The sequence below is a fragment of the Ranitomeya imitator genome, chromosome 2, assembly GCF_032444005.1.
Source record: "Ranitomeya imitator isolate aRanImi1 chromosome 2, aRanImi1.pri, whole genome shotgun sequence".
NCBI classification, from domain to species: domain Eukaryota; kingdom Metazoa; phylum Chordata; class Amphibia; order Anura; family Dendrobatidae; genus Ranitomeya; species Ranitomeya imitator.
The window spans coordinates 11,602,547-11,626,606 of record NC_091283.1 but is presented as its reverse complement, the minus strand read 5'-3'; the positions used below and the strand labels follow the sequence as shown (position 1 = coordinate 11,626,606).

The 24,060-nt window shown below is 44.6% G+C and overlaps 1 protein-coding gene across 1 annotated transcript; it reads left to right on the top strand.

The window, feature by feature from the left end:
• The first annotated feature begins 725 nt into the window (after positions 1–725).
• LOC138666169 (zinc finger MYM-type protein 1-like) lies at positions 726–3,542 on the top strand. The gene is made up of 3 exons (XM_069754409.1): positions 726–985; positions 1,925–2,305; positions 2,594–3,542. Exons 1-3 carry the CDS (start codon positions 726–728, stop codon positions 3,540–3,542), a joined length of 1,590 nt encoding a protein of 529 aa, XP_069610510.1.
• The last annotated feature ends 20,518 nt before the right edge of the window (positions 3,543–24,060 follow it).

Below are 24,060 nucleotides of genomic sequence, written 5' to 3'. Positions count from 1 at the left end.
TTTGGCCTAGGTTCTAAAGTGTTAGGCGCTGCGAGGTAGGTATATTGTTTTGATTTTCAAAAATATTGGAAACATTGGAAATTGTTAAAGAAATTTGTGGTTTTTGTCTTAAAAGTAAAATCGTATTATATAATATTCAGATAACAATTTTAATTGGCGCGTTAACTTTTAGGTAAATCCTGTGTGTTGTAACGAGTCATGGCTGATAAGAAGAAAAAACTTTCGGGGTTTCAGAATCGTAAAAGAAAAGCTGAGGAGGAGAAATCACTTTAAAAAATCAAAGGGTCATTTTTAAAATATCGAAATGAAGACACGGAATTCCAAACGTTGGAACAACAGGCTTCTGTTGCCTCTGAAATATCGAATGTGGAAATAGAATTTGTTTCTCATGCTGAGAATAGTGAACTACAACCATCAATATCTGGTGGTAGATCTGATCAAAGTACCAGATACAAAGATTTCGATTTTCCTTTGGACACTAATCGTAGAAAATTTTCTTGTGTTCACTATAAACGTCGTCTTTTCAATGGTGAAAGTCTTGAACGCAATTGGCTAATGTATCCTATTCAGAAAAATTCAGTTTTTTTGTTTTTGCTGCACGTTGTTTCTAGACTCATCACTTCAACTAGGAATCATCAAACGCTCAGCCTTAGGTACTGAAGGTGTAAATGACTGGATAAACATATCTGCTATTTTTGGCCAGCCACGAAAAAAGCAAAGATCACATGATTAGCTTTCAAAAATGGAAGGAACTCGAAAATAGACTTAAGATAAACAAGACCATTGACGAAGAACACTTACGCAAAATTGAAAAGCATGAAAAATACTGGCATCAAATTTTAGAAAGGTTGATAGCTCTAGTGAGGGTACTAGGTACGCAAAACTTAGCGTTCCGTGGATCAAATGATGCATTGTTTGCATCTACTAATGGGAACTTTTTAAAATTTGTGGAGAATTTGGCTATGTTCGATCCCGTCATGTGTGAGCACTAGGGTTGAGCGACCTTTACTTTTATAGGATCAGGTCGGGTTTCACGTCGGGTCGAGTGAAATCGACCGATCCTATAAAAAAGTCAGGGTCGGGGTCGGCCAAAACCCGAAACCCAATGCATTGCAATGGGTTACTATGGTTCCCAGGGTCTGAAGGAGAGGAAACTCTCCTTCAGGCCCTGGGATCCATATTTAAGTGTAAAAGAAAGAATTAAAATAAAAAATATTGCTATACTCACCCTCGGACGTGCCCTGGTACTAACCGGCAGTCTTCCTTCCTTAGAATCAGCGCTTGAAGGACCTTCGGTGACGTCGCGGCTTGTGATTGGTCGCGCAACGGCCCATGTGACAGCTCACGCGACCAATCACAAGGCCGCGACGTCACCGAAGGTCCTTCAAGCGCTGATTCTTAGGAAGGAAGGCTGCCGGAAAGAAGCAGGGCGCGTCCATGGGTGAGTATATACCTAATAAGAATATACTCACCCTCGGACGCGCCCTGCTTCTTTCCGGCAGCCTTCCTTCCTAAGAATCATAGCTTGAAGGACCTTCGGTGACGTCACGGCTTGTGATTGGTCACGTGAGCGGTCACATGGGCCGTCGCGTGACCAATCACAAGCCGCGACGTCACCGAAGGTCCTTCAAGCGCTGATTCTAAGGAAGGAAGACTGCCGGTTAGTACCAGGGCGCGTCCGAGGGTGAGTATAGCAATATTTTTTATTTTAATTCTTTTTTTTACACTTAAATATGGATTCTGATACCGATTTCCGATATTGCAAACATATGGGAACTCGGTATCGGAATTCCGATACCAGATTCAGAAGATCGCCGACCTCATGGCCGACCCCACACAGGGGTCGGGTCGGGTTTCATGAAACCCGACCTTGCCAAAAGTCGGCGACTTCTGAAAATGGCAGACCCGTTTCGCTCAACCCTAGTGAGCACATTCAGAAAATCCGGGACAAAGAGATTCATGCAAATTATTTGGGAAAAACAATACAGAATGAGATGATTCAACTGCTAAGTAATGGTATTCAGGAAAAGATTCTTGACGATGTCAAAACTGCAAAATACTTTTCTGTAGTGCTGGATTGTACTTCAGACGTGTCTCATGTTGAACAAATGACTATCATTGTTCGGTTTGTTTCCACATCAGAAGACAAAAAGTTTGAAATTAAAGAGCACTTCTTGGGATTCATTCCTGTTTCTGATACAACTGGAGGTGGTTTGACAGCCGCTGTCTTGAACAAATTTGAAGAACTGTCGCTCTCTGTGGACAACTTACGAGGGCAAGGCTACGACAATGGGAGCAACATGAAGGGAAAAAACATTGGACTACAAAGACGAATTTTGGACATAAACCCACGTGCATTCTTTGTGCCTTGCAGCTCCCATTCTCTAAACTTAGTCGTCAACGATGCCGCTAAATGTTGTTTTGGAGCGACAACTTTTTTCCTGTTAGTTCAAAACCTCTACGTATTTTTCTCTTCGTCAACTCAGCGTTGGGAAGTACTCGAGCGTCATTTGCCATCTCTGACTCTAAAACCTCTAAGCGAAACAAGGTGGGAAAGTAGAATTGATGCTCTGGCCCCCCTCCATTACCAATTGAGTGAAGTCCATGATGCCCTCATGGACATAGCAGAAAATATTAGTCTCACGGGAAGCTCTGGAAATGTCTCCCGGCTAGAAGCTCAAGGTCTTGCTAAACAAGTTGGAACCTTTTCTTTTGTTACATCTGTTCTAGTATGGTTCAACATTTTGTACAAAATCAATTTGACAAGTAAGTTACTTCAGTCACAAGAATTCGATTTAGCTGCTGCTTCTCAACACCTTGACAAAGCAAAGAAATATCTGCAATCATTAGGAAACGATGAAGAGTTTGAGAAGCTGTTAGTTGATGGGAGGGAAATCTCAGAAGAGCTTGGCATACCAGCTAATTTTGAGTCAAGTTCTGCACCAAAATGTTTAAAGAAGAAAAACAGACAGTTCTCTTATGAAGGGAAAGATGAGCCCATAAGAGATGAGAAACAGAGTTTCAAAATTAACTTTTACGTTGCGATCTTAGATACTGCTATAAATTCAGTTGAAGAGCGGTTCACTCAGCCGAAAGAAATGGAATTGAAATTTGGATTTTTGTACCACTTCCGTTCACTTGAGGGAAAACCAAGCAAATTTGTTCTGGATAAGTGTAAAGCTCTGGAAAAGTCTCTTACACACAACGAAGTAAAAGACATCAATGCCATAGAGCCATGTGGTGAACTGCAGGCAATGTCAAGACGTGTTCCAGAAGATTCATCACCAAAAGGCGTTCTTGAACTTTTGCTTAAATCTGACTTGAAAGAAAGTGTCCCCAACCTGGTGGTGTCTCTAAGAATTCTTTTGACGCTGCCTGTGTCCGTGGCCTCAGGAGAGAGAAGCTTCTCAAAACTAAAGCTAATTAAAACATATTTAAGGGCAAATATGACGCAAGAGAGGTTGGTTGGGTTGGCAACAATTTCGATAGAATCTGAAGTTGCTAAACAAATTAATCTCGGTGACTTAGTGTCATCCTTTTAAAAAAAAAAGGCAAGGAAACAAAAATTTTAATTACCTATGGTCATTTTTGTTTTGTGTTATTGATTACTTTGTATACATTTGTCCTATACAACTTCTCAGAAGATTAAAGAGTTAGGAGAGAGTTAACTAATCATTGTTGTTGTGGTTTACTTTGCTCCTAAATTTATATCCCAAGTTTTCATCTACTGCCAAGAATAGTAGGGGCGCAACAAAATACTTTCGCCTAGGGCACCGTAAGCTCTCCGGCCGGCCCTGTGTGCACAGGAGCACATTCAGTATGTGCCACTCAGTGCTCTCTTGAAGACTGTAGATGACAACTTTGCTGTGTAGATTAGGACTGCTTCACAGAGTCTTTTCATTACCATAAGACGTTAGATGAGTTACTGACATTCCCTCATATTCTGCCACAGGAAAAGATACAGCAGAATATATACAACGTGCACTATATACAGAGCACCCTTAGTGTGTAGAGATCTCTGCAGTCCCTGGAGATCGGACTATGGCCCCACTATCCATTACAGGAAACTCAGCTAAACCCAACAATTTTGGGGAGACCAGACTACCGTTTATGTGTAAGGGGGCCTCCTGAACTATTTGTTTCCAGGGGAGTCTGAACAAGAGGACAGAAGAGACTGGAGGGGACAGAGGAGTCTAAAAGGAACAGAAGTCTGGAGGAAGACACATGGGACGGGAGGATACGGAAGGCTCTGGAGAGGGCAGTAGAATCTCCCCTTTCCCCATTGGAGACACAATACGCCGCCAAGTTCCCACATAGCTGCAGCGATGCGAGTAGGGTTGAGCGACTTTTACTTTTATAGGATCGGGTTGGGTTTCACGAAACCCGACTTTTTCAAAAGTCGGGTCGAGTGAAATCGGCTGATCCTATAAAAAAGTCGGGGTCGGGGTCGGCCAAAACTCGAAACCCAATGCAGTGCATTGGGTTTCCAATGGTTCCCAGGGTCTGAAGGAGAGGAAACTCTCCTTCAGGCCCTGCGATCCATATTTAAGTGTAAAATAAAGAATTAAAATAAAAAATATCGCTATAGTCACCCTCGGACGCGCCCTGGTACTAACCGGGAACCTTCCTTCCTTCGAATCAGCGCTTGCAGGACCTTGCGGTGACGTCACGGCTTGTGATTGGTCGCGCGACCGCCCATGTGACCGCTCGTGCGACCAATCACAAGCCGCGACATCTCTGCAAGGTCCTGCAAGCGCTGATTTGAAGGAAGGAAGCCTGCCGGTTAGTACCAGGGCGCGTCAGAGGGTAAGTATAGCGATATTTTTTATTTTAATTCTCTATTTTACACTTAATATGGATTTGGATACCGATTTCCGATATTGCAAATATATCGGAACTCGGGATCGGAATTCCGATACCAGATTCAGAAGATCGCCGACCTCATGGCCGACCCCACACAGGGGTCGGGTCGGGTTTCATGAAACCCGACTTTGCCAAAAGTCAGCAACTTCTGAAAATGGCCGACCCGTTTCGCTCAACCCTAGATGCGAGTTTTATTCACACTTTTCTTAGTTTTTGTGTTTAATTTGAAACACGACATAAATTATCTGATTTGACTGAAAATGCAATGAAACATTTGTGAATCTCCCGGAGCTTCATTTACCAGAAGCACAAGACAAACTCTGACAATAAAGAAACCTCATGTATAAGTTTCTGAGATAATCACTTTGTAAGAACTGCTGCCCCGGATTCCCACTCGTCCGCTATATTGCCAATCTCATCCGTGAATTATATTGTGACCTTTATCCTCGGTAATTGCAGCTGAATGAACTCACCCTATATTGTTATTGTTTTTAGAAAAAAAAAAAAAAATCAATTCTTTTTTATTGACTAAAACTGGTGGATCAGACGCGTCAGACGAGAGATGATATTACATGCAGCAAATGAAGAGTAACTCCGGCAGCAGCAGAGGTGGAGGAACCGGAGCAGGAGGCCGTCCGGCCGCCATCAGGAAATCCAGGATCTGCGCTCAGCACTTGTCTCATTACAGGCAGAACCATGTACATAGGAAGATTCGATAATGATCAATTCTGAAGGTGACATCTTAATACAATGTGGTAAAATGCACAAAAAATGATAATGCAAAGCGAATATCAATATTATTATCACTGCGGCGCAAAGTATTTAAAAAAAAAATAGGCTGATATTTTGGTTCATCAATTACATAGCACAGAGGATTTCAGGAGGGGAAAGCACTGATATTGTTGGAATTCGCATGCTTAGAGATGTATGATGGAAGTAGCATTTTCCTGCAGCACGGAGGGACATTATGGAAGAAGCAGCGTGACCCTGCAGCACAGGGCATTTCAGGAGCCCGTCCTCTGCTCACGTTTGTGCCTGTGTTTCTGCAGCACAGAGCATTTCAGGAGCCTGTCCTCTGCTCATGTTTGTGCCTGTGTTTCTGCAGCACAGAGCATTTCAGGAGCCTGTCCTCTGCTCATGTTTGTGCCTGTGTTTCTGCAGCACAGAGCATTTCAGAGCCCATCCTCTGCTCACGTTTGTGCCTGTGTTTCTGCAGCACAGAGCATTTCAGGAGCCTGTCCTCTGCTCATGTTTGTGCCTGTGTTTCTGCAGCACAGAGCATTTCAGGAGCCTGTCCTCTGCTCACGTTTGTGCCTGTGTTTCTGCAGCACAGAGCATTTCAGAGCCCGTCCTCTGCTCACGTTTGTGCCTGTTTTTCTGCAGCACAGAGCATTTCAGGAGTCTGTCCTCTGCTCACGTTTGTGCCTGTTTTTCTGCAGCACAGAGCATTTCAGGAGCCCGTCCTCTGCTCACGTTTGTGCCTGTGTTTTTCTGCAGCACAGAGCATTTCAGGAGCCCATCCTCTGCTCACGTTTGTGCCTGTTTTTCTGCAGCACAGAGCTTTTCAGGAGCTCGTCCTCTGCTCACGTTTGTGCCTGTGTTTCTGCAGCATAGAGCATTTCAGGAGCCCATCCTCGGCTCACTTTTGTGCCTGTGTTTCTGCAGCACAGAGCATTTCAGGAGCCTGTCCTCTGCTCATGTTTGTGCCTGTGTTTCTGCAGCACAGAGCATTTCAGGAGCCCGTCCTCTGCTCACGTTTGTGCCTGTTTTTCTGCAGCACAGAGCATTTCAGGAGCCTGTCCTCTCCTCATGTTTGTGCCTGTTTTTCTGCAGCAGAGAGCTTTTCAGGAGCCCGTCCTCTGCTCACGTTTGTGCCTGTGTTTTTCTGCAGCACAGAGCATTTCAGGAGCCCATCCTCTGCTCACGTTTGTGCCTGTTTTTCTACAGCACAGAGCTTTTCAGGAGCCCGCCCTCTGCTCACGTTTGTGCCTGTGTTTCAGCAGCACAGAGCTTTTCAGGAGCCTGTCCTCTGCTCACGTTTGTGCCTGTGTTTTTCTGCAGCACAGAGCTTTTCAGGAGCTCTTCCTCTGCTCACGTTTGTGCCTGTGTTTCTGCAGCACAGAGCATTTCAGGAGCCCATCCTCGGCTCACGATTGTGCCTGTGTTTCTGCAGCACAGAGCATATCAGGAGCTCATCCTCTGCTCACGTTTGCGCCTGTTTTTCTGCAGCACAGAGCTTTTCAGGAGTCCGTCGTCTGCTCACGTTTGTGCCTGTGTTTCTGCAACACAGAGCATTTCAGGAGCCCGTCCTCTGCTCACGTTTGTGCCTGTGTTTCTACAGCACAGAGCATTTCAGGAGCCCATCCTCTGCTCAAGTTTGTGCCTGTTTTTCTGCAGCACAGAGCTTTTCAGGAGTCCATCCTCTGCTCACGTTTGTGCCTGTGTTTCTGCAGCACAGAGCATTTCAGGAGCCTGTCCTCTGCTCACTTTTGTGCCTGTGTTTCTACAGCACAGAGCATTTCAGGAGCCCGTCCTCTGCTCACATTTGTGCCTGTGTTTCTGCAGCACAGAGCATTCAGGAGCCCATCCTCGGCTCACGTTTGTGCCTGTGTTTCTGCAGCACAGAGCATTTCAGGAGCCCATCCTCGGCTCACATTTGTGCCTGTGTTTCTGCAGCACAGAGCATTTCAGGAGCCCATCCTCTGCTCACGTTTGTGCCTGTTTTTCTGCAGCACAGAGCTTTTCAGGAGTCCGTCCTCTGCTCACGTTTGTGCCTGTGTTTCTGCAGCACAGAGCATTTCAGGAGCCCGTCCTCTGCTCACTTTTGTGCCTGTGTTTCTACAGCACAGAGCATTTCAGGAGCCCGTCCTCTGCTCACGTTTGTGCCTGTGTTTCTGCAGCACAGAGCATTTCAGGAGCCCATCCTCGGCTCACATTTGTGCCTGTTTCTGCAGCACAGAGCATTTCAGGAGCCTGTCCTCTGCTCAAGTTTGTGCCTGTTTTTCTGCAGCACAGAGCTTTTCAGGAGCCCGTCCTCTGCTCACGTTTGTGCCTGTGTTTCTGCAGCACAGAGCATTTCAGGAGCCTGTCCTCTGCTCACGTTTTTGCCTGTGTTTCTGCAGCACAGAGCTTTACAGGAGCCCCGTCCTCTGCTCACGTTTGTGCCTGTGTTTTTGCAGCACAGAGCTTTTCAGGAGCCCCATCCTCTGCTCACGTTTGTGCCTGTGTTTCTGCAGCACAGAGCATTTCAGGAGCCCATCCTCGGCTCACATTTGTGCCTGTGTTTCTGCAGCACATAGCATTTCAGGAGCCTGTCCTCTGCTCAAGTTTGTGCCTGTTTTTCTGCAGCACAGAGCTTTTCAGGAGCCCGTCCTCTGCTCACGTTTGTGCCTGTGTTTCTGCAGCACAGAGCATTTCAGGAGCCCGTCCTCTGCTCACGTTTGTGCCTGTGTTTCTGCAGCACATAGCATTTCAGGAGCCCGTCCTCTGCTCACGTTTGTGCCTGTGTTTCTGCAGCACAGAGCATTTCAGGAGCCTGTCCTCTGCTCAAGTTTGTGCCTGTTTTTCTGCAGCACAGAGCTTTTCAGGAGCCCGTCCTCAGCTCACGTTTGTGCCTGTGTTTCTGCAGCACAGAGCATTTCAGGAGCCTGTCCTCTGCTCACGTTTTTGCCTGTGTTTCTGCAGCACAGAGCTTTACAGGAGCCCCGTCCTCTGCTCACGTTTGTGCCTGTGTTTTTGCAGCACAGAGCTTTTCAGGAGCCCCATCCTCTGCTCACGTTTGTGCCTGTGTTTCTGCAGCACAGAGCATTTCAGGAGCCCATCCTCGGCTCACATTTGTGCCTGTGTTTCTGCAGCACATAGCATTTCAGGAGCCTGTCCTCTGCTCAAGTTTGTGCCTGTTTTTCTGCAGCACAGAGCTTTTCAGGAGCCCGTCCTCTGCTCACGTTTGTGCCTGTGTTTCTGCAGCACAGAGCATTTCAGGAGCCCGTCCTCTGCTCACGTTTGTGCCTGTGTTTCTGCAGCACAGAGCATTTCAGGAGCTCGTCCTCTGCTCACGTTTGTGCCTGTGTTTCTGCAGCACAGAGCATTTCAGGAGCCCATCCTCGGCTCACGTTTGTGCCTGTGTTTCTGCAGCACAGAGCATTTCAGGAGCCCATCCTCTGCTCACGTTTGTGCCTGTTTTTCTGCAGCACAGACCTTTTCAGGAGTCCGTCCTCTGCTCACGTTTGTGCCTGTGTTTCTGCAGCACAGAGCATTTCAGGAGCCCGTCGTCTGCTCACGTTTGTGCCTGTGTTTCTACAGCACAGAGCATTTCAGGAGCCCATCCTCTGCTCACGTTTGTGCCTGTTTTTCTGCAGCACAGAGCTTTTCATGAGTCCGTCCTCTGCTCACGTTTGTGCCTGTGTTTCTGCAGCACAGAGCATTTCAGGAGCCCGTCCTCTGCTCACGTTTGTGCCTGTGTTTCTGCAGCACAGAGCCTTTCAGGAGCCTGTCCTCTGCCCACGTTTGTGCCTGTGTTTCTGCAGCACAGAGCATTTCAGGAGCCTGTCCTCTGCTCACGTTTTTGCCTGTTTTTCTGCAGCACAGAGCTTTACAGGAGCCCTGTCCTCTGCTCACGTTTGTGCCTGTGTTTCTGCAGCACAGAGCTTTTCAGGAGCCCCATCCTCTGCTCACGTTTGTGCCTGTGTTTCTGCAGCACAGAGCATTTCAGGAGCCCATCCTCAGCTCACATTTGTGCCTGTGTTTCTGCAGCACAGACCATTTCAGGAGCCTGTCCTCTGCTCAAGTTTGTGCCTGTTTTTCTGCAGCACAGAGCATTTCAGGAGCCCGTCCTCTGCTCACGTTTGTGCCTGTGTTTCTACAGCACAGAGCTTTTCAGGAGCCCGTACTCTGCTCACGTTTGTGCCTGTGTTTTTTTATCACAAAGCATTTCAGGAGCCCGTCCTCTGCTCACGTTTATGCCTGTGTTTCTGCAGCACAGAGCATTTCAGGAGCCCCGTCCTCTGCTCACGTTTGTGTCTGTGTTTCTGTAGCACAGAGCTTTTCAGGAGCCCCGTCCTCTGCTCACGTTTGTGCCTGCCTGTGTTTCTGCAGCACATAGCATTTCAGGAGTCCGTCCTCTGCTCACGTTTGTGTCTGTGTTTCTGTAGCACAGAGCTTTTCAGGAGCCCTTTCCTCTGCTCACGTTTGTGCCTGTGTTTCTGCAGCACAGAGCTTTTCAGGAGCCCCATCCTCTGCTCACATTTGTGCCTGTGTTTCTGCAGCACAGAGCATTTCAGGAGTCCGTCCTCTGCTCACGTTTGTGCCTGTGTTTCTGCAGCACAGAGCATTTCAGGAGCCCGTCCTCTGCTCACGTTTGTGCCTGTGTTTCTACAGCACAGAGCATTTCAGGAGCCCTGTCCTCTGCTCACGTTTGTGTCTGTGTTTCTGTAGCACAGAGCTTTTCAGGAGCCCTTTCCTCTGCTCACGTTTGTGCCTGTGTTTCTGCAGCACAGAGCTTTTCAGGAGCCCCATCCTCTGCTCACATTTGTGCCTGTGTTTCTGCAGCACAGAGCATTTCAGGAGTCCGTCCTCTGCTCACGTTTGTGCCTGTGTTTCTGCAGCACAGAGCATTTCAGGAGCCCGTCCTCTGCTCACGTTTGTGCCTGTGTTTCTGCAGCACAGAGCTTTTCAGGAGCCCTGTCCTCTGCTCACGTTTATGCCTGTGTTTCTGCAGCACAGAGCATTTCAGGAGCCCGTCCTCTGCTCACGTTTGTGCCTGTGTTCGGCGATTTTCCTCTTTTTTCCTCCTGGTTTTTCTCTTCGTCATTGTGATGGGACGTGGACATCTGGATCAGTTTTATTTCATTCTCTGGATTTCTGCATTTTATCATCTTCATTAACTTGTTTTATGTGAATGGAAAATTAATTTGCAGAAATGGCGCATTTCTATAAAAGAGTGGGAGAACATTAATAGTTTACGACGGACATTTGGTCACTTTGTACTTCGGGAAAAATATCCTGACATTTGTAGAAACTGAAGATTTGTTAATGTTTTGGTTGCTGCTGTAAAACGTCATAAAATCGGTATTTTTATAGTAAAATCCCGGAGACTTTAATGATAATTAATGTTACACGAAGTGATGGGAATGACAATGATACAATAACATCGATACTAAAAGTTACTGGAAGTGACGAGATGAGGGAGGACGTGATGGCTGAGCCCAGTGCACACAGCAGCCGGGGTCTTCGGTGTCCCCTCCATCCACAGACTAAGAGCAGGTCCTACAGGGGCCACAATGAACTAACAGTATCATATAGGTACAGTGGGGCAAAAAAGTATTTAGTCAGTCAGCAATAGTGCATGTTCCACCACTTAAAAAGATGAGAGGCGTCTGTAATTTACATCATAGGTAGACCTGAACTATGGGAGACAAACTGAGAAAAAAAAATCCAGAAAATCACATTGTCTGTTTTTTTTAACATTTTATTTGCATATTATGGTGGAAAATAAGTATTTGGTCAGAAACAAAATTTCATCTCAATACTTTGTAATATATCCTTTGTTGGCAATGACAGAGGTCAAACGTTTTCTGTAAGTCTTCACAAGGTTGCCACACACTGTTGTTGGTATGTTGGCCCATTCCTCCATGCAGATCTCCTCTAGAGCAGTGATGTTTTTGGCTTTTCGCTTGGCAACACGGACTTTCAACTCCCTCCAAAAGTTTTCTATAGGGTTGCGATCTGGAGACTGGCTAGGCCACTCCAGGACCTTGAAATGCTTCTTACGAAGCCACTCCTTCGTTGCCCTGGCGGTGTGCTTTGGATCATTGTCATGTTGAAAGACCCAGCCACGTTTCATCTTCAATGCCCTTGCTGATGGAAGAAGGTTTGCACTCAAAATCTCACGATACATGGCCCCATTCATTCTTTCATGTACCCGGATCAGTCGTCCTGGCCCCTTTGCAGAGAAACAGCCCCAAAGCATGATGTTTCCACCACCATGCTTTACAGTAGGTATGGTGTTTGATGGATGCAACTCAGTATTCTTTTTCCTCCAAACACGACAAGTTGTGTTTCTACCAAACAGTTCCAGTTTGGTTTCATCAGACCATAGGACATTCTCCCAAAACTCCTCTGGATCATCCAAATGCTCTCTAGCAAACTTCAGACGGGCCCGGACATGTACTGGCTTAAGCAGTGGGACACGTCTGGCACTGCAGGATCTGAGTCCATGGTGGCATAGTGTGTTACTTATGGTAGGCCTTGTTACATTGGTCCCAGCTCTCTGCAGTTCATTCACTAGGTCCCCCTGCGTGGTTCTGGGATTTTTGCTCACCGTTCTTGTGATCATTCTGACCCCACGGGGTGGGATTTTGCTTGGAGCCCCAGATCGAGGGAGATTATCAGTGGTCTTGTATGTCTTCCATTTTCTAATTATTGCTCCCACTGTTGATTTCTTCACTCCAAGCTGGTTGGCTATTGCAGATTCAGTCTTCCCAGCCTGGTGCAGGGCTACAATTTTGTTTCTGGTGTCCTTTGACAGCTCTTTGGTCTTCACCATAGTGGAGTTTGGAGTCAGACTGTTTGAGGGTGTGCACAGGTGTCTTTTTATACTGATAACAAGTTTAAACAGGTGCCATTACTACAGGTAATGAGTGGAGGAAAGATGAGACTCTTAAAGAAGAAGTTACAGGTCTGTGAGAGCCAGAAATCTTGATTGTTTGTTTCTGACCAAATACTTATTTTCCACCATAATATGCAAATAAATTGCTAAAAAAAACAGACAATGTGATTTTCTGGATTTTTTTTTCTCAGTTTGTCTCCCATAGTTGAGGTCTACCTATGATGTAAATTACAGACGCCTCTCATCTTTTTAAGTGGTGGAACTTGCACTATTGCTGACTGACTAAATACTTTTTTGCCCCACTGTATATATGAGTTGGAGTTTTGAATCCTGCGATCTGTCCAGACATTGCGGACAGAATATAGACAGGGATGACGTCAGCCTGAATCAGAACTCCTCTTTCTTGAGACTTATGGAGACTTATCCACATGGAGCAGTTTACTAATAGTCTTGATTACTTTGTGATTTTGTTCTCTTGAATCAATCTTGATTTTTAAAGGCCTAGAAAGGGTTAAATAATAACAATAATAATAAAAAAAAAACATTATGCTCACTCACTTGTCATTGTGCCATAGCTCCCTGCCTGTCCCTTCATTACCTCGTCTCCTCCGCCCTCCACCTCCGGTCGTCTTCACTCTTCGGTGCCTCAAGAGTTGACTAGGCCTCAAGTGACGCCGTGATGTTGTCGGGGGTAGAAGAAGACGTCCGGTCAAGAAAAAGTTAATATGAATAGCATTATATATGACTTTTATGTTGCATGGTTTTGATAGAATGTTGCATTTTATCCTTATGGTCGGTTTGTGTCTCAGTTCTCCTGGAGGTTCTGACTCAAGGCTGTTCTTGGGTATTTGGGAGGTCTATCTGTGGCGCCCCAGGGTCCTGGTCGTAACAGGGGTATTGCTTTCCTCTCGGGGAGAGTGATGCTACGTTTGGAGGCAAGGAAGGATAACTGTAACCAGGTACCACAAACATGCAACACTGAGTGATGCAAACTATATCCCTATGCTTTGTAATGGTTCGCCTAGTGGACATGGAGCGCCCCGTCAGGGCCGTGGGGTTTCAAGGCAAAGAGAACATGGTTCCAGCTCACGGCAGCCGGCCAGATGCCCCCTTCAATGCCACGGGGCGATTTTGTTGCTTTGGGTTTAGTGAGAACCTGAGCCACCAAAGAGTAAAGAAAATAAAGAAAAAAATTGGAGTTGGGCAGGAAGCGAGTCAGCGGAGGACCAGGCGGTGGGCTGAGACACCATGACAGGTGAGAATATTTTTTTGCTGTAACATAGTAACATAGTAACATAGTTAGAAAGGCCGAAAAAAGACATTTGTCCATCCAGTTCAGCCTATATTCCATCATAATAAATCCCCAGATCTACGTCCTTCTACAGAACCTAATTGTATGATACAATATTGTTCTGCTCCAGGAAGACATCCAGGCCTCTCTTGAACCCCTCGACTGAGTTCGCCATCACCACCTCCTCAGGCAAGCAATTCCAGATTCTCACTGCCCTAACAGTAAAGAATCCTCTTCTATGTTGGTGGAAAAACCTTCTCTCCTCCAGACGCAAAGAATGCCCCCTTGTGCCCGTCACCTTCCTTGGTATAAACAGATCCTCAGCGAGATATTTGTATTGTCCCCTTATATACTTATACATGGTTATTAGATCGCCCCTCAGTCATCTTTTTTCTAGACTAAATAATCCTAATTTCGCTAATCTATCTGGGTATTGTAGTTCTCCCATCCCCTTTATTAATTTTGTTGCCCTCCTTTGTACTCTCTCTAGTTCCATTATATCCTTCCTGAGCACCGGTGACCAAAACTGGACACAGTACTCCATGTGCGGTCTAACTAGGGATTTGTACAGAGGCAGTATAATGCTCTCATCATGTGTATCCAAACCTCTTTTAATGCACCCCATGATCCTGTTTGCCTTGGCAGCTGCTGCCTGGCACTGGCTGCTCCAGGTAAGTTTATCATTAACTAGGATCCCCAAGTCCTTCTCCCTGTCAGATTTACCCAGTGGTTTCCCATTCAGTGTGTAATGGTGATATTGATTCCCTCTTCCCATGTGTATAACCTTACATTTATCATTGTTAAACCTCATCTGCCACCTTTCAGCCCAAGTTTCCAACTTATCCAGATCCATCTGTAGCAGAATACTATCTTCTCTTGTATTAACTGCTTTACATAGTTTTGTATCATCTGCAAATATCAATATTTTACTGTGTAAACCTTCTACCAGATCATTAATGAATATGTTGAAGAGAACAGGTCCCAATACTGACCCCTGCGGTCCCCACTGGTCACAGCGACCCAGTTAGAGACTATACCATTTATAACCACCCTCTGCTTTCTATCACTAAGCCAGTTACTAACCCATTTACACACATTTTCCCCCAGACCAAGCATTCTCATTTTGTGTACCAACCTCTTGTGCGGCACGGTATCAAACGCTTTGGAAAAATCGAGATATACCACGTCCAATGACTCACCGTGGTCCAGCCTATTGCTTACCTCTTCATAAAAACTGATTAGATTGGTTTGACAGGAGCGATTTCTCATAAACCCATGCTGATATGGAGTTAAACAGTTATTCTCATTGAGATAATCCAGAATAACATCCCTCAGAAACCCTTCAAATATTTTACCAACAATAGAGGTTAGACTTACTGGCCTATAATTTCCAGGTTCACTTTTAGAGCCCTTTTTGAATATTGGCACCACATTTGCTATGCGCCAATCCTGCGGAACAGACCCTGTCGCTATAGAGTCCCTAAAAATAAGAGATAATGGTTTATCTATTACATTACTTAGTTCTCTTAGTACTCGTGGGTGTATGCCATCCGGACCCGGAGATTTATCTATTTTAATCTTATTTAGCCGGTTTCGCACCTCTTCTTGGGTTAGATTGGTGACCCTTAATATAGGGTTTTCATTGTTTCTTGGGATTTCACCTAGCATTTCATTTTCCACCGTGAATACCGTGGAGAAGAAGGTGTTTAATATGTTAGCTTTTTCCTCGTCATCTACAACCATTCTTTCCTCACTATTTTTTAAGGGGCCTACATTTTCAGTTTTTATTCTTTTACTATTGATATAGTTGAAGAACAGTTTGGGATTAGTTTTACTCTCCTTAGCAATGTGCTTCTCTGTTTCCTTTTTGGCATCTTTAATTAGTTTTTTAGATAAAGTATTTTTCTCCCTATAGTTTTTTAGAGCTTCAATGGTGCCATCCTGCTTTAGTAGTGCAAATGCTTTCTTTTTACTGTTAATTGCCTGTCTTACTTCTTTGTTTAGCCACATTGGGTTTTTCCTATTTCTAGTCCTTTTATTCCCACAAGGTATAAACCGCTTACACTGCCTATTTAGGATGTTCTTAAACATTTTCCATTTATTATCTGTATTCTTATTTCTGAGGATATTGTCCCAGTCTACCAGATTAAGGGCATCTCTAAGCTGGTCAAACTTTGCCTTCCTAAAGTTCAGTGTTTTTGTGACTCCCTGACAAGTCCCCCTAGTGAAAGACAGGTGAAACTGTACAATATTGTGGTCGCTATTTCCTAGATGCCCGACCACCTGCAGATTTGTTATTCTGTCAGGTCTATTAGATAGTATTAGGTCTAAAAGTGCTGCTCCTCTGGTTGGATTCTGCACCAATTGTGAAAGATAATTTTTCTTGGTTATTAGCAGAAACCTGTTGCCTTTATGGGTTTCACAGGTTTCTGTTTCCCAGTTAATATCCGGGTAGTTAAAGTCCCCCATAACCAGGACCTCATTATGGGTTGCAGCTTCATCTATCTGCTTTAGAAGTAGACTTTCCATGATTTCTGTTATATTTGGGGGTTTGTAACAGACCCCAATGAGAATTTTGTTACCATTTTTCCCTCCATGAATTTCGACCCATATGGACTCGACATCCTCATTTCCTTCGCTAATATCCTCCCTTAAAGTGGACTTTAGACAAGACTTTACATAGAGACAAACCCCTCCTCCTCTCCGATTTTTACGATCCTTTCTAAACAGACTGTAACCCTGTAAGTTAACTGCCCAGTCATAGCTTTCATCTAACCATGTCTCGGTTATTCCCACTATGTCAAAGTTACCTGTAGATATTTCTGCTTCTAGTTCTTCCATCTTGTTTGTCAGGCTTCTGGCGTTTGCGAGCATGCAGTTTAGAGGATTTTGTTTTGTTCCAATCTCCTCGCTGTGGATTGTTTTAGAAATGTTCTTACCTCCCATCTGAGTATGTTTTCCTGGATCTTCTTTGTTCAAGTCTAATGTTTTTCTTCCCGTCCCATCTTCTTCTAGTTTAACGCCCTCCTGATGAGTGTAGCGAGTCTTCTGGCGAATGTGTGTTTCCCAGGTTTGTTGAGGTGTAGTCCGTCTCTGGCGAGGAGTCCATCGTACAAGTAATTCACACCGTGGTCCAGGAATCCGAATCCTTGTTGTCTGCACCATCGTCTTAGCCAGTTGTTTGCATCAAGGATCCTGTTCCATCTCCTGGTGCCATGCCCGTCTACTGGAAGGATAGAAGAAAAAACTACCTGTGCATCCAGTTCCTTTACTTTCTTCCCCAACTCTTCAAAGTGCTTGCAGATTGTTGGTAGGTCCTTCCTTGCCGTGTCATTGGTGCCAACATGTATCAGAAGAAATGGGTGGACGTCCTTGGAGCTGAAGAGCTTTGGTATCCTATCGGTCACATCCTTGATCATCGCACCTGGAAGGCAGCATACTTCTCTTGCAGTTATGTCCGGTCTGCAGATGGCTGCTTCTGTGCCTCTCAGTAGTGAGTCTCCCACCACCACCACTCTTCGTTGCTTCTTGGCTGTACTTTTTGCTGTCACTTGTTGCTGTATGCCCTTTTCTTTTTTGCTTGCTGGTATTGCTTCATTCTTAGGTGTGCCATCTTCATCCTCTACAAAGATTTGATATCGGTTCTTTAGTTGTGTGGTTGGTGATTTCTCCATGGTCTTCTTGCTTCTTTTGGTCACATGCTTCCACTCATCTGCTTTTGGAGGTTCTCTGACACTTTTTTCACCTTCTGTGACCAGTAGAGATGCTTCTGTTCTGTCTAGAAAGTCTTCATTCTCTTTGATGAGTTTCAAAGTTGCTATTCTTTCTTCCAGACCCCGCACCTTTTCTTCTAAAAGGGCCATTAGTCTACACTTCTGACAGGTGAAATTGGATTCTTCTTCTGGTCGATCTGTGAACATGTAGCACATGCTGCAGCTCACCATGTAGGTTGTCACATCTGCCATGTTGCTCCTAGATCCTGCTGACTTGCTGTGTGTTTTCCTTCTTGTGTAATCTACTCAGCCAAGCTCTCTTGCAATAATGTCCTACAGGCAAAAATTCGGTTTGGTGATGCTTTCCAATCAGCTGGTCCCGGCTGTACCCAACGATCTTCTAGCTTAGGGAGACTCTTCGCTTTTCCCAGAAGGCACCTGGAATATGCAAATTAGCCTCCTCAAGCTTGAATCCCTGGTTTTACAGATCCTGTTTTACAGGATCTGCTGTCTGCAGGGATCTTAGAGCATGGTAAAAAAATTTTTTACCCGAAATACAATTTGTGGCAAATAAAGTGGATACAAATGAAATTTCCTGGTTAAATTGAGCGTATTCCACAGATCAAATTTTGTCAGATTTGCTCATCTGTAACTGCTATGCTTTAATTTATTCATCAATCTGAAAATAAAGAGCAAAGTTGCAGGGTAAAGAATGGGGGAGAAAAAAAGTAGCAGCTGGAGATTGGATGCAGAATTCAGATTAAAGTGGGAAAAAAAGTATTTAGTCAGCCGCCAATTGTGCAAATTCTCCCACTTATAAAGATGATCGCGGCCTGTAACTGACATCATAGGTAGACCACAACTATGGGAGTCAAAATGAGAAAACAAATCCGGAAAATCACCTTGTCTGATTTGGAAGATTTATTTTGCAAATTATGGTGGAAAATAAGTATTTGGTCATTAACAAAAGTTCATCTCAATATTTTGTAATATATCCTTTGTTGGCAGTGACAGAGGTTAGAAGTTTTCTGTAAGTCTTCACAAGGTCGCACACACTGTTGGTGGTATGTTGGCCCATTCCTCCATGTAGATCTCCTCTAGATCAGTGATGTTCTGGGCCTGTCGTTGGGCAACACGGACTTTCAACTCCCTCCAAAGGTTTTCTATGGGGTTGAGATCTGGAGACTGGCTAGGCCACTCCAGGACCTTCCTCTTCTTATTATGAAGCCACTCCTTCGTTGTCCTGGCAGTGTGCTTGGGATCATTATCATGCTGAAAGACCCATCCATGTTTCATCTTCAATGCCCTTGCTGATGGAAGGAGGTTTGCACTCAAAATCTCACGATACATGGCCCCATTCATTCTCTCATGTCCACAGATCAGTCGTCCTGGTCCCATTTGCAGAGAAACAGCCCCAAAGCATGATGTTGCCACTCCCATGCTTCACAGTACGTATGGTGTTCTTTGGATGCAATGCAGCATTCTGTCTCCTCCAAACAAAACGAGTTTTGTTTCTACCAAACAGTTCTACTTTGGTTTCATCAGACCATAGGACATTCTCCCAATACTTTTCTGGATAATCCAAATGCTCTCTAGCAAACTTCAGACGGGCTCGGACATGTTCTGGCTTAAGCAGGGGACACGTCTGGCACTGCAGGATCCGAATCCCTGGCAGCGTAGTGTGTTACTGATGGTAGCCTTTGTTACGGTGGTCCCAGCTCTATGCAGGTCATTCACTAGGTCCCCCCGTGTGGTTCTGGGATTTTTGTTCACCGATCTTGTGATCAGTTTTACCCCACAGGGTGAGATCTTGAGTGGAGCCCCAGATCGAGGGAGATTATCAGTGGTCTTGTATGTCTCCCATTTTCTTATTATTGCTCCCACAGTTGATTTCATCACACCAAGCTGCTTGTCTATTGAAGATTCAGTCTTCCCAGCCTGGCGCAGGGCTACAATTTTGCTTGGTCTTCACCATGGTGGAGTTTGGAGTGTGACTGTGTGAGGTTGCGGACAGTTGTCTTTTATACTGATAACAAGGTCAAACAGGCCCCATTACTACAGGTAATGAGTGGAGGACAGAGGAGCCTCTTAAAGAAGAAGTTACAGGTCTTTGAGAGCCACAAATCTTGCATGTTCTTAGGTGACCAAATACTTATTTTTCTCCATAATTTGCAAAATAAATCTTGCCAAATCAGACAAGGTGATTTTCTGGATTTGTTTTGTCATTGTGACTATCACAGTTGTGGTCTACCTATGATGTCAATTACAGGCCTCGCTCATCTTTATAAGTGGGAGAACTTGCACAATTGGTGGCTGACTAAATACCTTTTTTTCCCCACTGTATATCAGATTCACAACTGACCATATTATTGACCTGGAGTCATTGATCAGAGCTTGTAGAAGTTACATGATGACATCAATGTATCAAATGCAAATGGAACATTTCCTCCCAAAGTCAAGCCTGATTTCCAGCCTAGACCTGATGATATTCGGATACAGACTGCCCCTACTCCACTAATATTCATAAGGACTCATCTCATATACAATATTCACTCGGCGACAGATATTTTTCTATATGGGAGAAATCATGACAGAAAAAGTTAGTAGAGCGGCACCTAGTTGGCATGGCGGCACTAAGTCTGCAATTACCATTACTATACTGCGTTTCTGTATTTGCGTCTCACGTCAGGCCCTTATGCTTGTCATTTAGAAATATATTTTTCCTGCTGAGTGATAATAACACTTTTATAATAGCACTCAGCAATGTCACACTTTATTCCGCTTTCTTTACCATCGCTAATGATGCACATCACAGGCGCCGGCGCGTTCTTTGTTCTTCGCGCTGCGAGGAATCGTTACTGTGAAGCAGATGCTGAAAAGATGCCATTCCTTGATTTTACTAAATACATGGAGAACAATCATCATCACCCAATTCTAATCCCATCATGTCCAATTAACGGGAAACAAACTTGCAAAATTTTAAAGGGATTCTCCATTTCAAAGCTCTTTTTAATCAGACAGAAACCAAGGTGAGTGGGAAAATGTTGGAGATCCAAGTGTAGATTCTGCCATGATTGGTGACGAGTTCTAGACCTTCTTCATGGAGGAGCCAAGTGTGGATGCTGCTATATTACAATAACCTTCTGCCTTTGCACAGTTATGAATCTTTGTGATAATCTGTTTCCTTATTTTGATTCCTTCTCTCCTACACACGCTGCTGAAATTGCTGTTTTAACTGCTTAGCTCTTGCTCCTTTACAAGCTACTTTGAACTGCTGCTCTAGCAAAAATGCATACTACAACTCTCCCTGTGTGCACACGGTGGAGAGGAGCGGAGAAACTCACGCAAGGAGAGTCTTTATAATTAGTCTTTGAGTACAGATTCTTACTAAAGTTGCAATTCAATGCAACTTATAAAAGATCATAAACCAAGCAGATAAAACAGCTCCTTGTAGCTAAAGATATATAACCTGGAATTGAAGGTGCACTATAGTACCTGACAGTGGCAAAATATGGCCGATCGGTGGGTGTCAGACCCTTTCTGATTCAATATTAACGATGTATCCCAGGGATAGGTCATCCATATTTGTCCAGACATCGCCTTTAATGTAATGATTTTTAGCAGAGATGAGCGAATCTATCAAAACACAAATTCAGTGGATTTTCTCCAATTCGGCTGAGAACTTTGATTCACATTGATTTTAATTGATACAATTTTGAATGTTCTGTAATCGTCGATAAATTACTTTTACTTTGGTCTGAGGTTCCTCCAGACCCCAGAGATTAATAATAAAAAAATAATGAAGAACTATAAGGTTAAATTCATTAAATGGCTCTTACCAGAATTCTGGAGTCAAACTGTTTGAAAATGTCATAAAATCCCAGAAAAATTTTAGCGACTTTTAACATTTTTAAATCACATCTTTCCAGTGGAAAAATTTGTGGAGCTGTGTGGGTAGGGGGCCTGGTAGAGGAAAATCATCATTCCTGATCATCATTTACACCACAGAGACATTAATTAAGGCAGAAATGTCCAAGATTTCCTGAGTGACCGGAGTCCACGTCTTGTGGAGGCTGAAGGAGCAGCAAATTCGTTACAATTCACATTCCTAGTAATGGACATGGTGCTTCTTACACCAGCGCACTCTTCACCAGGACCAAAATGCTGAGCGCCATTCTAGATGGATCGGGGTCCTCACGCTCTCCTGGTCCCTAGGTGTGTTGTGAATTCAGCTTTTGGGCTCCCTCCGGTGGTTGTAGAGGGTAATGCAGTTGGGCCTGGATTGCAGGAGTGGACATGTGTATCTACTAATTGCAGGACTGACTGGGATATATAGCTTTGCAGGACTCTTTAGTCAGTGCCAGTTGTCCATTGTTCTGGAAGGATTCACTTCCCTGCTGGTCTCTCCAGTTTGCTGTGTTTTTCTACAAAGATAAGTCCTGGCTTTGTTTTTGCTGTCCACCTGCAGTGGACCTTATAGTTCTGTGCATTTTCATGTTTTTGTCTTGTCCAGCTTGGTCTGTGAAGGATTTTTTGCAGCCTAGCTATTTCTCTGGAGATGCAGATATACCCCCCATGTCTTTAGTCAGATGTGGTGATCCGTATTTTCTGCCGTGGATATTTTTCTAGTGTTTTTATACTGACCGCATAGTACTCTGTTCTATTCTTTCTTTTTAGCTAGTATGGCCTCCTATGCTAAAATCTGATTTCATATCTGCGTATGTTTTTTCCTCTCCTCTCACAGTCAATATTTGTGGGGGGCTATCTATCCTTTGGGGATTTTCTCTGAGGCAAGATAGGTTTACGGTTTCTGTCTTTAGGGGTAGTTAGATCTTAGGCTGTGTCGAGGGGTCTAGGGAGTGTTAGGTACCCCCCACGGCTGCTTTTAGTTGTGCTGCAAGGTTCAGGGTTTGCGGTCAGTACAGGGACCGCCTTCTCCAGAGTACGTCTCATGCTGCTCCAAGGCCACCAGATTATAACAAGGTGTTCCACTTCTGCAGCACATGAAGCTAAGAAAGAGGGAAAACTGATAAGAAGAATAAAGAGGGAGGCAGCCAGTGGGGGATCTGATTGAGGGCTGTGGTGGTGGGACAGGTGAGCATGATACTTTGTTTTACTTTTTAACCCCTAAATGGTGGCTGATTACCCCTTTGCTTGCTGCAAGCAAATCCAATTTTGCAAATAATTTTGATGAATCTGAATTTGTAATGAGCTGATTTGTTCATCTCTGGTTTTTATTCGGACTAATCTGGAATCACTAGAGAAGTCCTGTGTACATGAGCCGAGCGTGCCAGGCTATACAGTGGCCGACTCAACAAAGTCCTTTACCAGTGAAAGTGTTGCCAGTAAAGTTGCACTAAAATGTTTGCCACTTTTGACATTTTTACGCCAGACCCGGCTACTCTGCCTAAGTGGGTGGGATATCCTGCCACTTAACCATTGCCAGAAACATGGAATGGAGCAGTATTACTAGCGAGGAGCACAGGGGGGCACGCCACTGAGAAGACGCGCTACAGTAAGAGCTGTGCGTCTCCTAGTGATTTTGGTGCATCTTACCCGACCACTACTGGGCACCAAGTCATAATGGAGTGTCTGATCCTCACGAAGCAGCAGATAAGAGAGGCAGAAATAATGACTGCCACTCGCCGTAATTAGTCATCTCGCTAAACAGAAGTCCCTGAGAATTGTGCGCGACTCAGCCGAGGCGTCATTCCTATAGCTCTTTACATGCTTGTCACTTTCCTGCCATCAAAGGAAATTGTTATACAGATACATAGTGACTAGATATTGGAGAATTTCTTGAGATTCAAATTCGCCAGCTTTGCCAAATTTTAACCAAAAATTAAACTCACCGCAGATTGATTCTCCTCAAAGAGCAAATAATGGAAAGCTTTCAAATGCCCCCCCCCTCCCAAAAAAGCATGTACAGTGGGGCAAAAAAGTATTTAGTCAGTCAGCAATAGTGCAAGTTCCACCACTTAAAAAGATGAGAGGCGTCTGTAATTTACATCATAGGTAGACCTCAACTATGGGAGACAAACTGAGAAAAAAAAATCCAGAAAATCACATTGTCTGTTTTTTTAACATTTTATTTGCATATTATGGTGGAAAATAAGTATTTGGTCAGAAACAAAATTTCATCTCAATACTTTGTAATATATCCTTTGTTGCAATGACAGAGGTCAGACGTTTTCTGTAAGTCTTCACAAGGTTGCCACACACTGTTGTTGGTATGTTGGCCCATTCCTCCATGCAGATCTCCTCTAGAGCAGTGATGTTTTTGGCTTTTCGCTTGGCAACACGGACTTTCAACTCCCTCCAAAGGTTTTCTATAGGGTTGAGATCTGGAGACTGGCTAGGCCACTCCAGGACCTTGAAATGCTTCTTACGAAGCCACTCCTTCGTTGCCCTGGCGGTGTGCTTTGGATCATTGTCATGTTGAAAGACCCAGCCACGTTTCATCTTCAATGCCCTTGCTGATGGAAGGAGGTTTGCACTCAAAATCTCACGATACATGGCCCCATTCATTCTTTCATGTACCCGGATCAGTCGTCCTGGCCCCTTTGCAGAGAAACAGCCCCAAAGCA

Bases quoted from the DNA above. Each gene is read 5' to 3' on its own strand.
- LOC138666169 (XM_069754409.1), top strand. From the start codon at position 726: ATGATTAGCTTTCAAAAATGGAAGGAACTCGAAAATAGACTTAAGATA. The intron at 986-1,924 runs GCACTAGGGTTG...GCTCAACCCTAG, and splicing joins TTCGATCCCGTCATGTGTGA to TGAGCACATTCAGAAAATCC. The intron at 2,306-2,593 runs GGGAAAAAACAT...CCATTACCAATT, and splicing joins GACAATGGGAGCAACATGAA to GAGTGAAGTCCATGATGCCC.